This window comes from Centruroides sculpturatus, unplaced genomic scaffold (genome assembly GCF_000671375.1).
Source record: "Centruroides sculpturatus isolate CEXI.00-Female unplaced genomic scaffold, Cexi_2.0 scaffold337, whole genome shotgun sequence".
Lineage (NCBI taxonomy): Eukaryota > Metazoa > Arthropoda > Arachnida > Scorpiones > Buthidae > Centruroides > Centruroides sculpturatus.
Genome location: NW_019384508.1, coordinates 262,106 through 280,705, shown reverse-complemented (window position 1 = coordinate 280,705; position 18,600 = coordinate 262,106). Strand labels below are relative to the sequence as shown.

At 25.1% G+C, this 18,600-nt stretch overlaps 1 protein-coding gene across 1 annotated transcript in view; it reads left to right on the top strand.

The window, feature by feature from the left end:
• Positions 1-18,600, top strand: part of LOC111622303 (segmentation protein cap'n'collar-like) — a 55,986-nt gene that overhangs the window by 19,280 nt on the left and 18,106 nt on the right. Inside the window, exon 3 of the mRNA XM_023364662.1 lies at positions 13,408-13,551. Within this exon, the coding sequence (XP_023220430.1) occupies positions 13,408-13,551 (144 nt within the window). The remainder of the gene's footprint in view (positions 1-13,407; positions 13,552-18,600) is intronic.

Genomic DNA, 18,600 nt, shown 5'->3' with positions numbered 1-18,600 from the left:
TTATATCGTACAATAATTAAACAAATAACATTATACTAGTCACTAGTCTATTCAATGTAGTACGAATTTGGCATTAGCCTTGGCATCGGAATTTTGAAGTGAAGGGGACGATACTACGTAACGGTTTTATTGAAGGGGGCAATACTATGTTGAAGGGGGAAACGATTTGTTACATGTTGAGAAACACTGAGTTAATGCATTATTTCTTCATATTAAGATGTGTTGGATTTTTTGAATATTGCTTATTGACAATCTGAGTAGATAAAATTACTACTTTAATATTTAAAATAACAGTTTTATAAATAATAGAACATTGTTAGTAAACTGAAAGTTGAATATGTTTGGTTTTTGATATTTCAACTATACTAAATTGATTTAAAATATATAAACTTAAACAAATATAAAAGATTTAAATTATTATAATCTGTTAGAGACCAATTAATTTTTCAAGCTATATGAAGTATTTAAATTATTAATTATTCTATTTTTAAATTATATATAATAAGAATTAAATTTAATGTATAATTTAATGCTTGAAGAAATTAGTAAATGAGGCAAACCATTATATCCTTGAATGTATTTGAGAGAAACTAAATTCATATAGATATTCTTTTGTAATTTTGAATATAAGATTTCTACCTTAAAAGTTTGGCTATAGATTATCCTCGTGTATTACTAATATAAAAGCTGTTGTCTGTATATGTGAATTCTTTATAACTCCTGTAATTTTTGTCTAGTCCAGATAAAATTTTGGTTATATTCTGACAGAAAGTATAGGCTACTTATTTTTCAGAAATATTAGCTATAAAATAAACATTTTATCGATTTTGGATCGATGATCACACTTATGTTGCAGTGACATCAGTGACTATGTGATATTCATGATTGTCTAGGAAATTTCCATTAACTTGCATTTTTAAATATTTTGGCAAATGGCATATTTTAAACTTCATTAAATTTAAACTTTAAAATGATAGCTGCATTGTGTCACTTCTATAGTGAATTTAAAAAAAAATCTTTCTATAGTGACCATGTGACATAGTTCTATTATCCAGTCGGAAGTGACAATCTATGAGCCTGTTATTTAGACTGTTATCGCTTGTCTTACTAGAATACAATTTATTATTATTTTTTTTTATCAATGTGGAATTTAAAAGATTCGCAATTTTGTCAAAAAGAAATGCCTAGGGGAAACAGTAAGAGTAAAACCGGTCAACTCTAATGTTGCTTTATCCCGTAGAAGAAAGTGAAACACTATTAAGGTGTGTATTAGTGGAGGCGCCTACTACAGCGTGCCTTTCCGGGATCGAGCTAGTATGCTGATCAACCGATCGCATTCACATGTAGTGTCAGCGTCATGCTGGATAACAGGACAATATGTTTCCCGGGCAGTTGCCAAGTCTAACCTTGAGACAATGTTCAAGGTGCAAGTAAAGACATGACCAAGCAAAAGCACGTTAACCAGAAGAGCGAGGGTCTGATGTCACATAGGTTGGGGAACGATGGTCAAGTGCAGTGTTGCCAACCTTCGCATACTAAAGGAAGACAGCAAGTAACCTTTCAAGACATAGTGTTAACTCAATGTGATGTATAAAGAAAGATTTTCATATATTTTCAATATATCATAGTATAAAGACCATCATCTGTTTATGTATGTAAGTGAATTCTCTATAACTCATACTGTTTTTGTCCACTCCAGGTGAAATTTTATTTTGTTGCTCTTTATGTTACAACAGATAGTGTAAACTACTTAATTTATAGAAATATTAGCAACTCTTGAATTTCTTGAAATCACTACTCTTCTCAATTCTTCAATTTCTACTTTCTCAAAAAGTATTCTGTCATGCTTGATGGGGGAATTTCTAGTAGCTATAAAAGCAAAAATTATAAGTTACTTTTGTGTAGAGGCTGTAACCTGTAGTCAAAGTATTTGGTACAACTCCAGAATAAAAACTGTTAGAAAAGGAACTGCATCAGAAATAACATTATTTATGTAAATCTTACTGTATTATGTAACAGAGTCAATTGTATGCTAGTTTGTTAGTTATTATTGCCCATTTTCACAAATGCTTTAAAATTATCATCAGTATATCATTGTATTATTACTGGTATATTTTATTGCATTTTTCTTTATACAGTTTTTATTGGTAATCATGTTTTTCATGTATTAATTGCCCTCTGTATAAGCTACACATGATGAATTTTACAAATGTAAGCTTCATACGCTGTGGAGTATAGCCAATGTTTTACGGTAATTTATGAATAATTGTTTGCATGCATAATGAAACAGTTTTTTCTATTGCAAAAACTGTTTCATTATAATGTGATAATTAGTGAATTACTTATATTAATTTTTTTATTGCCGCCTTGTTATATTTATTGGCCATTATTTCTGTTTATACATGAATGCCGGTATTAAATAAAAATAAATTCTAATGTTTTAGAATATAATAAAATATTAATTAGTAATTATTAAGTCATTAAATAGCATATATATTGCAGAAAACTGTTTAATTTTATAAAATATGAGGAGTGTAAATATGAATTATTCTGATATCTGTAGTCTGTAATTTTTATGTTTATATTAGCATTAATTTACTTTTTATACAAAATTTTTTTTATAAATTTAGTTCCAAGAAAACAGTTATTTTAACAATTGCATTAATTAGTTAATAAATAACACCATTAAAATTATCCATTAATAATATGATAATTTATTGTTTATCAGATTCTGTTGTATAAATGTAAAATAGATTTGCTTTGAAAATAAAAATGATAAAATTCCTTTCTTATATTATTATTGTTAGCATTTATTCATAAATGAAAGTTTGAATAAAATGTTTCTGTACTGTTAAATGTCTTATAAGTTTTTATATATTTTTATATTTGTAGAAACTAAACATATTGTAAAAATGATCAGGATAATAAGACATTTTTGATAACTATTTTTCTGTATTCTTTGGCCGGAATACAAAAAAATAGTTATCAAGCTATACAGTGCATAAGGAAAATTTTAATTCTTGTCGCAATACCGACTTAATGATGTTTCCCCAAATTTAATTTTGTTTTTACGTTTTTATTTTGTTGTAATTAATTTCAAATTTTTAAACCATTGTATTGCTTGCGTTCGTTTTGTTTTAAAGTGGCTTAACTGAAGAAGACTATTAAAAATAGTCAAAAACGTTATTAATTTTTATTAAATACTTGGTTGCTGGAAATACTAAGGTGTTTGATTATTTTAGGTTATTAATTTTAATTGACAAATTTGCTGAGTTGTTAATTAAATAAATTCATTTATAATAATTTATAAAATAATTTTTAAATATTAAAATAATGCTTTTTTATAGTAGTAAAGATATGAATTTTAAAATTAGGAATGCAATTTTTTTGTAATGGAAGACTGACTACATTAAAGCTAGGCCTTTCACTTGTGATTTCTAGTCGTGAAATTTTTCAGTTGCAAAAATAAAACTCATTGTTTCCAATACAAGTGCATACACTTGCAACTAAACAATTGCAGCTATTAAAAAATTGCAACCGATTCTATTTTTGCTGTGACGCAACTGTCATTCTACCCAACGAATCACACAGACAGGCATGGACATGCACCCACTTGCAATAATATAGTCGCAGTTTTGAAGCTGTCTATAGTCAATTAATTAATAACAACTAACTTTATTTGTTTTATAACACAAATGTATTGCAAATAATAATACATTTTTATTGGTGTTATTGATGAACCAATTATTTCCAACAATTTGTCAAAATTACTTTTTGTCATTTGGTAATAACTGGAAAAACTTTGCAGGGTTCTCACATAAATCTTCAAATAACTTGTAAAATTGTCCTTTCAATAATCTTTGACTTGTTATTGATGTATCCAATAATGATGCTTTCACCATTTACTTCTCGTTAGAAGCAAAAGAGTGATCACAAAAGTAGTTTCAATGACATCCATTGGAAAACTATTCTAATTCAATGATTTATATATCACAGTGTAGATTTTCTATGTAGATTTTTACCTTGTAGATTTTCTGTGGCAGCGATTTATTGGTCACCATAACTAGAAATTGCAAGTGGAGGCCTAGTCTAATTCATTTGTGTTATATTATTTCATATATTTGGATTAATTTGTAGTAAACCTTTCAATATATTAAATTAATATATAATATTTGAGTAGTTTCAGATTTTATGAAAATAAAATTTCAAAAAACATAATAAATTTATAAATTACTTTAGAATTAGTTTTTTATTGAAATTAATGAGTTTAGATAAAATTTAAGGAAAAATTTTCTCCTGAGGATAATTTTTCATGGATTTGGCCATTTAAAATACAATTATGTCAAATAAATAATAATGGATCTATTGTTGTACTGCTGTAAATGTATCTCATAATCATTTTTACATTACATTATTTACTAATGCAAAATTAAATTTTAACTTATTTTAAGATTTGTTTTTAAATATAATACTAATTACAGTTTTTAATTATAGGTTAATATAATAGTGATACAAAAGCAAAAGTTCTCTAAATAATAGTGTATAAGAAATGTAATGTAATGCTATATAATATTTCACTTAAAGTTATTATTTATGAATAATAACACATGAAGATATAGAAAGGAAGTTTACTGCATTATTTAAAGTAACAATTGAACAAAACATTTTATCAGAAATTCAGTGTTATATTAAAATATGCAATTTTTAATTATTCGATGTAGTGTAAATTTATTCTGTAATAATTTTAGCATTTTTTTAAAATTTAATATAACAATAGTTCACTTATTTGTTTTTTGTTTGAAGAATGAATTACAAAAATTATTCTTAGTATTTTTGGAATTAAATCTCTTTCTTTTTAATTCAGATAGGATGAATGCTTGAAATAAAAAATATTAAAGAGCATTTTTAAATAAAATGAATGTTCATATTACAGTAATGTAATATAAATGATATTATTTTATAAATTGTCATTATTAAAACAAAAATAGATAACTTTTTATTTGATATATACTTCATATGATAAGCGTAAAGTACTTTTTAAATGTAGTCAAGCTTCCAGTAATGGTCACCTCTAAATGGCATTTATTTTTTTCAGGGACTTTTTTAACAGATACAAAAACAAAATAATCTCCAAACAATAGTCACTTCCAAAAATGACCTCAACCACTAAAAATTTTTTAAAATTTTTCATCAACAATCATTGCCTTCAAAATGGCACAGAAAATAATAATCCACTGTATAAAACTAGTCATTATTGATGAGATGGCAAGTTTTTTCATGTTGGTTAATTTTCTTAGAAAAAAATAGAGGATTAACTACATTTAACATTACATACAATCTCAAAACTTTTGTACAAAAGACCTCAAATGTGCAGAGAACTCCTAAAAACATAGAAGTAGCATACAGTAAAAAGTTGATTTGACTTACATTAAAACATGTGAAGAAAGAACATTGCTTCCTGCCAGTGGTGCTAATTAAAAAGTTTAATACCATGGACTGACTACACTTTAGATGTTTTTTAAGAAGAATTTTAAGAAATTTTTAAATTATTACTGTTTGCAGAGAACACTGTTTCCATCTTTTTACATATTTTAACATAGATTGTAGCTTACAGTTAAAGATTGATATACATTGTTTTTAGTTCTCAAAAGATGCAGAATGAAACATTAAATGGATGAAAATGTTAGTATTTAGTAAATTTGTTGAAGTTTTAACTGGTATTGGTGTCTATGTGAGGTTTTTCTAAAGTATAACCAGTTTTTAATGTGGAAACTGTTGTAATAAATAAAATTTTTCTTCGATTTACGTGACCTGTGCAATTTTCAGCCCACCTATAAACAATAGAAATTTTTCTGTTTGTTTCTGTTACTCTTACTCAGACTTTGACTATATTTTAATATTTGAGATTAAAAGCTTTCTTTTTATTTGAACATTTTTTTATAAAAATAAAATATGATGTTTAAATATTGTTTTTATAAATTTAATAATTGAGTTCATTTTGAGAGTGAATTTAAATATAAATGTCACAGTTTAAAAACATCAGTACTTACAGAAGTAAAATTTAATTATTTAGTTAATGTTTTCTGCAGTTCCTGGTTCTATCTTTAGATTTTAAAATTAGCAGAATATATATTTGAACAGTTTAAAATTTGAAATGCTTATTTTATTTTTGATGATTTAAATGTTACATTTAGTTGTGCAAAGTGCATTATATTATGTAAATGAATAGTGATCTGATATACTTAATAGTCTGATTATATTCTATTAAACTTAAGATCTAAAGACAGCCAAGAAGTTCTCATGATAAGAATTTAATACAGTAGAGCAGCGCTGTCCAACTTATCATAGCCCGTGGGCCATATTTTCTTTACCAAACATTTCGGGGGCCAAGAAGGTTGATAAATGAAAAGTCAGTTGATGTTAATTATACTAAATAGTACCTACTTTACGCAAACTAAATAGTACCTACTTTAAATTCAAATTAGATTTAAATTTTCACATAGTAAAATAATTTTAATATTAATAATAATAATTTAGTAACATAAATTTATTCATAGTAAAATGTACTCGCGGGCCGTAAAAATTATTTGACAGGCCGTATACGGCCCGCGGGCCGCCAGTTGGACAGCCCTGCAGTAGAGCATTATCTGAAAAATCTGTTAACTGAAATCAACTTCAAAGAATACTAATTCCAGAAATTTCAAGGTTTTTATGCAATAATAATTGATAGATCCACTATTAAGCTATCTCATTATAATTAATTTTACTATTAAGTATTTTATATTTTGAATTCAATTTCCTCAGTACACTGTAAAGAATGGTGCTTGTTTTTAATAAATTTGACAATTTTTTTGTAATTGTATGTCATTTGTATATATAAAATTTCTGTATTTTAATCAGTTTTTACTATTTTACTAGAAACTTTCTTCATGATATTTATCTTATTAATCTTTTTCCACTAAGTGTGATCAATTATCAAAAAAATCAGTTATCCAAAAATTCCTGCTTTGAATATTTCCAATAACTGTTGCTCTGCTGTAATTATAATTGACTTTTATAACTTTTATGGTTTATAAAAAGAAATATTTTCAAAAAATTCACTTTAAAATCAGCTCGTAGAATCAATACTCATAGAAGTCAACCTTAGTTCTATAGATAGAGGATGAAGTTTTGTTTTTAACTTATGAGTGATTACTTTCAAAAATTATTTGAATTAAATGTTAGAGGTTTTTTAAAATTGGAATTTTAAAACAGAATTTAACAGATTATTTTAATGAATTTTATTTAAGAAAATTTAAATATTTTTGTAAACATAACTTGAGAAATAACTAATTTGATATAAAGAAAATAAAATTCACTATATATTCAGCATTTTCATTTCAAATCATGCATGAAAATATTGATTTTGTTGCTATTAATATTGCAATAATATAAAGATTATTTTTTTAAAATAGCTTTTTTTTAGTCATTTATTGAACCTAAATAATTTTGATGTGGATTTGGTGTTTAGTTTGAAAAATTTACTTCAAGCTTATGAATTAATTTCCAAGAGTGCAAGGATTTATGATTAATGTAGATGTATAAAATATATGATAATATCTTTTGAGATATAGGACATATAAAAATAACTTCTAGTTTTTTTCAAATGAATTATAAAAACCTATATTAATGTTTAATTCAAAGCCTGTATGCATGTTCGTACAGTACATTACAGTTAATGCATACAATTAATAATAAGTTAATACACACTTATTAAGTTAATATACTTTTATTAAAATGCAGTTAATAAAAGTATTAGAAAAAAACTTAATTTTTGTAAAAAAAATTAAGTTTTTTTCAAGAATCTTAAAATTTTATTTAGAAGAAACACAAATTTAATTGAAACCTAATTTATAAGGAAATAATTCACAATATTTTCACTTATATGATATGGTTAATTTATTGAAAGATTTGATAGTGTTTATTAGAATTTGGATGAAATAGTTTAATTGAAAACAAAGAAGAGAGTCTAAGCTTAGGGATTTCCAGAATATATAAAAATTGATTATCTGTGATTATTGAGTTTTAACTCAAAATTTTGAGTTGGTAACTACCAGATTAGAAAGTTTTTGTAGGGTGAAAGCAAAATATAATTGTTTTTAGTTTTATAAATTTTAAAAAGAAAAATGCCTTATATACACAAAGGATATGAAAGATATCTATCAAAACTTATCTTAAAAATATTTGTTTAAACCTTTTCTGTGTTTTTTCCCTCAAAGCTTTAATTACAAAAAGTGTTTACAGTCACAGATTTTTTTTTAAAATGGAAATTTTTTCAATTTAAAAAAATTTTGAAGCTGAAACTTTTAAGTCTTTGAAGATACATTCTTTTAACCTATAAACATTTCAGAGAACATTTATTCCAAAATTGATTTAAGTGTTTTGGATTTAATGATACAAGATATAATCTTATCAATTTATATTTTAAATTAAACATTAAAATTGAAAATACATTTATTTAAAACTTTTCTTACTATTATTATAAATATTTAATACTTATAGATTTTAAACATACTATAAATGAAAGATTTAAAAATAATAGTAGTTCTCAGAAGAATTTAATCTTTGGCAAAATATCTAAGATTCTATTATTTTAAGCTGATGCAATTATAGTAGTGGTAGCCAATTTTCAACATTGCCGTTAATTATGCAATACCCATTTTATCACTATTATTGTTTAAATAATATAAAATTTTGTATATTATTTATAGAATATATTACATAAATAATGCACAAAATTTTGTTCATTATAAAAATTAAGTTTTATTTGATAATTTAAATCTGTGTGAGACTATATTCTATAAAATGTTAAGAGGATATCTTTATTTTTGTTTAATGAAATATCTGAAAAACCTATTACATAAAAATTCCATTTTCAACTAAATTTTTACTTACTATTTCACTTCAGGTTTGAATATTTTAAAAACTTTTTGTACTATTTCCTTAAAAAGCAGATGGTTTGCAATATTAACTTTTTATTTAAGCTAGAAAGAACAGGTATTATTTAGTGTGCATTATTGAATGCTATAATTTAATAATAAATATATTAGAGTTATATTTATTATTAAATATATTATGAATTTAAAAATGAAGCAATTTAGTAAAATCTTACAGGCAATTATTTAGAGTGCACAGTAAAGACTTAAGTCAGAGATACAGAAACAAAGTAAATGAGAAAATTGCAGAGTATCACCAAATTAGTAGGAAATAACATTTCAGAGAAACAGAAGGATAGTCTGCATGTGCATAACTATGGTTCTTTGTGCATGAGCTGCAATACAACCAGTCTCTCTTAGCAGCTGAACAGCTCAACAAATAGTTCTTGCATATTTGACAGTAGGGAATTATAAGACATACTGTCATGTAGTTTTTCTAGCATTTTGTTCATACTTACTATATAGTAGTACTGTTTCATGATACACTTCATTGGTATAGCTTGCCATTATCTTTGAAACAGTACTCTTTGAAGGGCCATCTGATGTTTGATGATTGTTTGCTCATTGCCACACCTGCATTTTTATCTACAGGAACAGTGTTACATTGCAGCCATCTTTTGCACATAAGAGAATGTATTGCTCATATGCAAAGATGGCAATGTGCATAAGTTTCCAGCCTTTTATTTCCATCATTTATTTCTGCGAAAAGTCATTTCCTACTAATTTGAAGATGCTCTTCAACTTTTTCATTTTTCTTTTGTATTGTTCAGTTTCTGAGAACTTACAAATGATCAATCACTAGGGGTGCTATCATCAATCTCATCTGGTAGCACATGGTCATTTCAACGTATCAATACTTCATTTCCATAATTCTAGATATTTTGTTCAAAAGTTATTTGGATGATTTTGGGACTTTACTGTGCACTCTGTATATTTGTTCTGGAAAGTTTATATTGATAATATAAATATTTTCTCTAGTATTTTGTTAAAAAGTAATGGTTTAATATATTTCTTAATTACCAAAATATAGAATTAAAAAAAAAAATGATGAAAAAGAATAAGAAACATGACAATTATCTAAATTACATATATTGAAATTATTGAAAACTGTTATTATTCAATATGCTTAGTTTGTTTTGAAAATAAGAATAAGTATAAATTACAAATCCCATTGTAAAAAGTTCAAAAGCAAAGTTCCTGTCAAAGCTTCTCTGTATAGTTAACAACCTATATGCTGATTTATGTTATTTTGCACTAATTTAATACAAACATCTATCTATACTATTACAGTATATTTATTGCTTTTCATCATTCTTCTTTTCTATGTTTGGTTTGATGATTACACAAAACATTTTTATTCATTCCTAGAAACATATTTTACTCCATATATGTATGATTTAATGAAAATATGCATTAATATATCATAGTAATTTTATAATATGTACAAATATTAAATGAAACTGTTCAATGAGTTTCAAACTTTATTTCATTAGTTGATAATTTAAAATTAATTTTTCATTAAAAGCAATGACAAATGCAAAAAAACATTATATTCAGGTCAGTGCAGAAAAGTATTATAAGTTAGTAGCTTGATTATTAACACCGTTAATTGATGCAGCAATAAATTTTAAAAAATCATATATAATTGCAGTAAAATATTTAATATTAAAATTTTGTATAAGCATTGAACCTTGACCAGCAAAACATTTAAGATTAAAAAAGTCTCAGATGTTATTTCTAGGATGTTAATGATTTCTCAATAAATATAATTTTCAAGGAAATCTCAAAAAGTTTCATTGTATATCCTGCACACTTCCTTGAAAGTGACTAGTTAGAGTAATTTTAAAACAGCCTCTGAATAGAAAGATTCTTGAGCTTTTTTATAATGACCAAAATATCCTTTAAAATGATTTAAGTTAAAAAAAGATGCCAAGTGATCTGCTAGATTTTTATTTGGCTATATTAACACTAGTTAATAATCCAAAACAAAGAGCAATCTGGCTAGAGGTAGAGAGTTAAGCAGCCATTTTGTGACAAATTTAATAATTATAAACATAAATGTTTAATTTAACAAAAAACACACCATTAAAAATCCAGCAGAGAAAATTTACTTTGCTGGATTTTTAAAGGTGTGTTTTTTGTTGTATTCTATTTATCCAGTAGATACAAAATATATAAATTTTTAACTTTGCGTACTCTAGAAGAAAAAAACTCATTATGTAAACTGTAGTGCACTATGTGTTAGTTAGTTATACTACCTGGACCTCCATTTGATTATCTTCAGAGTTATTAATTAACTAAGTAATTTAGATATAATCATATTGGTCATTTATGGTGATGACAGGGGATGACTTAAGTCCATGGCCCTCCATGGCTCTCAGTTATATTAATTAGCTTTAATATAGCCTGACAAAAATCCAGCAGATCATTTGATATTACTAAAATATTGGGTTATGTATGTTGTTACAAAAAGATGTTAGAACATATTAAATTATTAGAAAACTATTATTATGCACTTCAAACTTTTGAAATGATTGTTTCTTTTAAAATAGTTTAAGTTTCAGTAGAATTGTTTTGGATTGGATGTGCATGTGTGCATGCATGCATACACAAACACGTTGTTTAAAGAAGACACTAGGAAAAATTGAAAATACTTACTTGTTAGTATTTTTAAACTCTAGGATAAAACTAAAAAGTTCAAGGAATCAAAATAGAAGCAAGTTTCTATGAAATTACACAGCCTATTAAAGCTATAAAATAAGTTTTATTAAATTATACTAATTTATCATTAACTTTTTATGTATTAAAGTGAATCATAACATACAGAAAATTTTTGTCCTTTGGAGCCAACTAAAATATATTGGTTCCAGAGATAATTAACTTTTTCTGAAACTTATAAATGAAATTTTATTAATCAAAGGATGGTTTCAAATGAAATATTTTGGAAATGTAATAAATTAACAGGGAGTTGTAATTAAAATGATATTTTTGCAAAATTATATTCATAGACTAAATACTTGTTTATAGGTTGTTTGTTTAAATACATACTCATAAGGTTTTTCACTAATTATAAATTAATAAAATATAATAATACTAAACTAATGTAATGTTCGTGCTACATAAATTTAAAAATAGTTACAAATTAAAAATTCTTAGTCTGTTGAATATCATTATTAAATTAATCCTAAGAGTTTAAAGTCATTAAAATCAGAATTTATTACAGTAATTATGGATATTGAATTTTGAAAGAATTTAATCATTGTATATACTGTATATACCAGCATTTAGGGTGACTTTTTAAGCCTAAGAAAGTGTTCCTAAACTTAGGGGTCAACTTATGTAGCGGATATAAAACACACAGAATGGTAAACAAGTGGAACAACACTGTTAATAATTGCTATGTATTAATTAGCGTAACTACAACAAGCCACCACCAACATTTTCAACTAAAACTCATATTTGATGAACTTATTTAACATAAAGATTAATATACTAATAAAATTTTAAAATATAAATGAACATGATACTATACATTTCCAACAGCTGATACACTATTTATATATCACTGATGTAAATGGCAGAGCATATGCAAAGGCATACTAGAGAACTGTATATCATATGTATAAGTACTATTGTGGTATTATGCTGCATAAACTATTAAAATTTTATTGAAAGTGTTGATTCTTGCTTGATTGTTTTACCAATAGGTCTTACAAGTGCCTAGAGTTCTTGCCAATATAACTTAAGATTTTTAGTGGTTACTTATGTCCTACATATTTCTTGTTTCTCACATCCCTTTCTATATGACCTACATAATATATTTATCTTATAATGAAAGATATTACAGTTAGCATTATAATAAAACTACACCATTTTCATCAAATAAGTTTTTGCCCTAGGCTACTGGATATTGTATTCACATTTCATTCTGGCTATCAGTAGCTTATCATATATTTATGGGTTGACATATACAGTATGCCAGATAACTTATAAGCTGGCATAAGGTAACTATTTTTATATAAACTTCAAAAATTTGTATTAATTTGTAAATTACATTATTTTTCCTGCATTTTATGAGCTTGTGATATCATATAAAATGTGTATATTAATATTAAAAGTAATAATGTTTGTTTATAAAAATGGATGATAATTTTAAAAATCAATAGTGGTTTTTTCTTATACAAAAGACATTTCTTAATTTAAAAAATCTAAATTGCCACATATTTACAAAAATAAATTCTTATTAAGAAACCTTTAAGCATTAAAATTTCTGAATTCCATCATTATATGAAAGTTAGAATAATTATTTTGCAATAGGAATATTGTTAAAGAAATCATTTTATGATGAATTTAATCATATCATTATATTATTTTTATATGTTTCTTGGTTTATAAAGTTTAAATAATTCTAATTTATTTTATTTATGATTAGGATATGAATTTAATTGAAATTTTATGGAAGCAAGATATTGATCTTGGAATAACTAAAGATGCTTTTGATTGCCGAGGAGGAGGAGAAGTGAGCAAAACAAAACAGAATGAGAATTCTGTAAAACCAGAGGTAAGAAATAAAATACATTTTAAATTAAATTCTTTACTTTAATTAAACTAATCATATACAGAATTTTCTGTGTATAATTTGTAAAACCGAAAATAAAAAGTGAAGAAAAATTAATCATAAAAGTGTAGTCATAAAATTTCAAATTTATTGTATTAATTATAACTGTTGAGTTTTTTAAATAATTCAATTATTGCATGTACTATAAAATTGATAAACACTTAAAAACTATGCCAAATGAATATTAATTAATCAATATATATGTACTGTCTTTTGATGTTAATGTACCTCAATTTTTATGGACACAAGTACTTTCAACATTGAATAAATGTCTGTTTTCAGGTGAAATAGAACATGTTTTAAGAATAAAATTTAACAGAAGCATTTTAATGAGTTTTAAATAGTTCTTAATTGAATTTTGCACTTGCCTGACGATTTTCAAAGAGAATGTATAAAATTATTTTTGAAGGCAAGTAAAATTGATATGACATGAGCTATGTATAAAAAAACAGAAGAGGAAACACCAAGGAAATATAAAAACATAAAGAAATTAAAATTATAAATTACAGTGTAAAATTTTGAAAAGCAACAACCATAAATCTGGGATTTCGAACATATGCTTATTGCAAGAGCTTAATGTTGTTATATAAAAAGTCTCCCAGAGGAAAATAACTTTATGATCTGTACATTGTTAAAGTAGGGAGGCTTCCAACCATAATGTTATAAAATTATGTTTCAATACTTTCCTGGAGAGGTCAATGAAAAGCCTACTTTTTAAGATGTCATTTTGGTGTTCTTCAAAATGATTTTTTAACTTTCTGGTTGTCCCTATATAGAAAATTTTTAAATCAGAACTCAAACCTTGCATAAGGATCATATAGACAACTGATTCTAGCTCAGAAAATTTATCCCTGTCATTACAAATAATTCCATGCAGAGATACTGCATAGAATTATTTGTATGCAGTTCTATGATTTGATAGGAAGAATTATTCTATATATTCTGTTTTAGGCATTCTTATAACAGCTTTCATTAAACATTTATGAAAGCAGTTATAAGAACATAATTAGTCCTTTCGAAAAATTTTAGAACATATAGAACAGGCTATTTGAATAATCTTGAATATATGGTAGCTTGGTAAAACTATAATTCTTATTAGAGAGGTTGCGGCCGACGTTTTCATTGCAAAATCCTGTACGTTGGACGTTCAGCGCCTCCTTCCTGTAAGCCTAGAAGTTTGACAATGACGTTTGAACATCAGTGGAACGTCGGCTGCAACCTCTATTATTTCACCTTTAGAATTAGAAGGCCTCTGAATGAAGCCGAAAACAAACATTTATGGTTGAAAATGTTAATGTGGTGGAAGTTGTGTATTAAGTGTAAATTAGTTAGAAATTAAGTAAATTTGCATTATTTAGTATAAATTTTTAACAAATTTGTAACAAAAAGATGATAGATAGTAAAGAGGCTAAACTGGAATATAAGAATATGAATGTAAAGTCAAAGAAAAACATGAAATAATAATAAAACATATTGAAGAAATACAAAAACAACATACATTACTTACTATTGTAAATACGTACAATAAAAAAATAATTAAATAAAACCAAATGACATATTTCATGTCAGGCAAATCAGAAATACACTATTTATTAATTCCATATAAGTTATTTGAGAAATTTGAGTTAAATATGTTGTATATGAAAGTTTCTAATGTAATATTTAAATTAAATGCATATGAAAGAGTATAGAATATTATTTTATATAAATTACATATTACATTATAACCACTTTCATAAAATGTTTAATGAAAACAGTTATAAGAGTAATTAATTGAATATGAAACTAAAACAATGATAAAGTTATTGAATTAAAGATTATTTAGTATCAGTTTCTAATTTAAAAATGCTGAATTTTGAATACAGATGTTAGAGAAGAANTACAGTAATGTAATATAAATGATATTATTTTATAAATTGTCATTATTAAAACAAAAATAGATAACTTTTTATTTGATATATACTTCATATGATAAGCGTAAAGTACTTTTTAAATGTAGTCAAGCTTCCAGTAATGGTCACCTCTAAATGGCATTTATTTTTTTCAGGGACTTTTTTAACAGATACAAAAACAAAATAATCTCCAAACAATAGTCACTTCCAAAAATGACCTCAACCACTAAAAATTTTTTAAAATTTTTCATCAACAATCATTGCCTTCAAAATGGCACAGAAAATAATAATCCACTGTATAAAACTAGTCATTATTGATGAGATGGCAAGTTTTTTCATGTTGGTTAATTTTCTTAGAAAAAAATAGAGGATTAACTACATTTAACATTACATACAATCTCAAAACTTTTGTACAAAAGACCTCAAATGTGCAGAGAACTCCTAAAAACATAGAAGTAGCATACAGTAAAAAGTTGATTTGACTTACATTAAAACATGTGAAGAAAGAACATTGCTTCCTGCCAGTGGTGCTAATTAAAAAGTTTAATACCATGGACTGACTACACTTTAGATGTTTTTTAAGAAGAATTTTAAGAAATTTTTAAATTATTACTGTTTGCAGAGAACACTGTTTCCATCTTTTTACATATTTTAACATAGATTGTAGCTTACAGTTAAAGATTGATATACATTGTTTTTAGTTCTCAAAAGATGCAGAATGAAACATTAAATGGATGAAAATGTTAGTATTTAGTAAATTTGTTGAAGTTTTAACTGGTATTGGTGTCTATGTGAGGTTTTTCTAAAGTATAACCAGTTTTTAATGTGGAAACTGTTGTAATAAATAAAATTTTTCTTCGATTTACGTGACCTGTGCAATTTTCAGCCCACCTATAAACAATAGAAATTTTTCTGTTTGTTTCTGTTACTCTTACTCAGACTTTGACTATATTTTAATATTTGAGATTAAAAGCTTTCTTTTTATTTGAACATTTTTTTATAAAAATAAAATATGATGTTTAAATATTGTTTTTATAAATTTAATAATTGAGTTCATTTTGAGAGTGAATTTAAATATAAATGTCACAGTTTAAAAACATCAGTACTTACAGAAGTAAAATTTAATTATTTAGTTAATGTTTTCTGCAGTTCCTGGTTCTATCTTTAGATTTTAAAATTAGCAGAATATATATTTGAACAGTTTAAAATTTGAAATGCTTATTTTATTTTTGATGATTTAAATGTTACATTTAGTTGTGCAAAGTGCATTATATTATGTAAATGAATAGTGATCTGATATACTTAATAGTCTGATTATATTCTATTAAACTTAAGATCTAAAGACAGCCAAGAAGTTCTCATGATAAGAATTTAATACAGTAGAGCAGCGCTGTCCAACTTATCATAGCCCGTGGGCCATATTTTCTTTACCAAACATTTCGGGGGCCAAGAAGGTTGATAAATGAAAAGTCAGTTGATGTTAATTATACTAAATAGTACCTACTTTACGCAAACTAAATAGTACCTACTTTAAATTCAAATTAGATTTAAATTTTCACATAGTAAAATAATTTTAATATTAATAATAATAATTTAGTAACATAAATTTATTCATAGTAAAATGTACTCGCGGGCCGTAAAAATTATTTGACAGGCCGTATACGGCCCGCGGGCCGCCAGTTGGACAGCCCTGCAGTAGAGCATTATCTGAAAAATCTGTTAACTGAAATCAACTTCAAAGAATACTAATTCCAGAAATTTCAAGGTTTTTATGCAATAATAATTGATAGATCCACTATTAAGCTATCTCATTATAATTAATTTTACTATTAAGTATTTTATATTTTGAATTCAATTTCCTCAGTACACTGTAAAGAATGGTGCTTGTTTTTAATAAATTTGACAATTTTTTTGTAATTGTATGTCATTTGTATATATAAAATTTCTGTATTTTAATCAGTTTTTACTATTTTACTAGAAACTTTCTTCATGATATTTATCTTATTAATCTTTTTCCACTAAGTGTGATCAATTATCAAAAAAATCAGTTATCCAAAAATTCCTGCTTTGAATATTTCCAATAACTGTTGCTCTGCTGTAATTATAATTGACTTTTATAACTTTTATGGTTTATAAAAAGAAATATTTTCAAAAAATTCACTTTAAAATCAGCTCGTAGAATCAATACTCATAGAAGTCAACCTTAGTTCTATAGATAGAGGATGAAGTTTTGTTTTTAACTTATGAGTGATTACTTTCAAAAATTATTTGAATTAAATGTTAGAGGTTTTTTAAAATTGGAATTTTAAAACAGAATTTAACAGATTATTTTAATGAATTTTATTTAAGAAAATTTAAATATTTTTGTAAACATAACTTGAGAAATAACTAATTTGATATAAAGAAAATAAAATTCACTATATATTCAGCATTTTCATTTCAAATCATGCATGAAAATATTGATTTTGTTGCTATTAATATTGCAATAATATAAAGATTATTTTTTTAAAATAGCTTTTTTTTAGTCATTTATTGAACCTAAATAATTTTGATGTGGATTTGGTGTTTAGTTTGAAAAATTTACTTCAAGCTTATGAATTAATTTCCAAGAGTGCAAGGATTTATGATTAATGTAGATGTATAAAATATATGATAATATCTTTTGAGATATAGGACATATAAAAATAACTTCTAGTTTTTTTCAAATGAATTATAAAAACCTATATTAATGTTTAATTCAAAGCCTGTATGCATGTTCGTACAGTACATTACAGTTAATGCATACAATTAATAATAAGTTAATACACACTTATTAAGTTAATATACTTTTATTAAAATGCAGTTAATAAAAGTATTAGAAAAAAACTTAATTTTTGTAAAAAAAATTAAGTTTTTTTCAAGAATCTTAAAATTTTATTTAGAAGAAACACAAATTTAATTGAAACCTAATTTATAAGGAAATAATTCACAATATTTTCACTTATATGATATGGTTAATTTATTGAAAGATTTGATAGTGTTTATTAGAATTTGGATGAAATAGTTTAATTGAAAACAAAGAAGAGAGTCTAAGCTTAGGGATTTCCAGAATATATAAAAATTGATTATCTGTGAT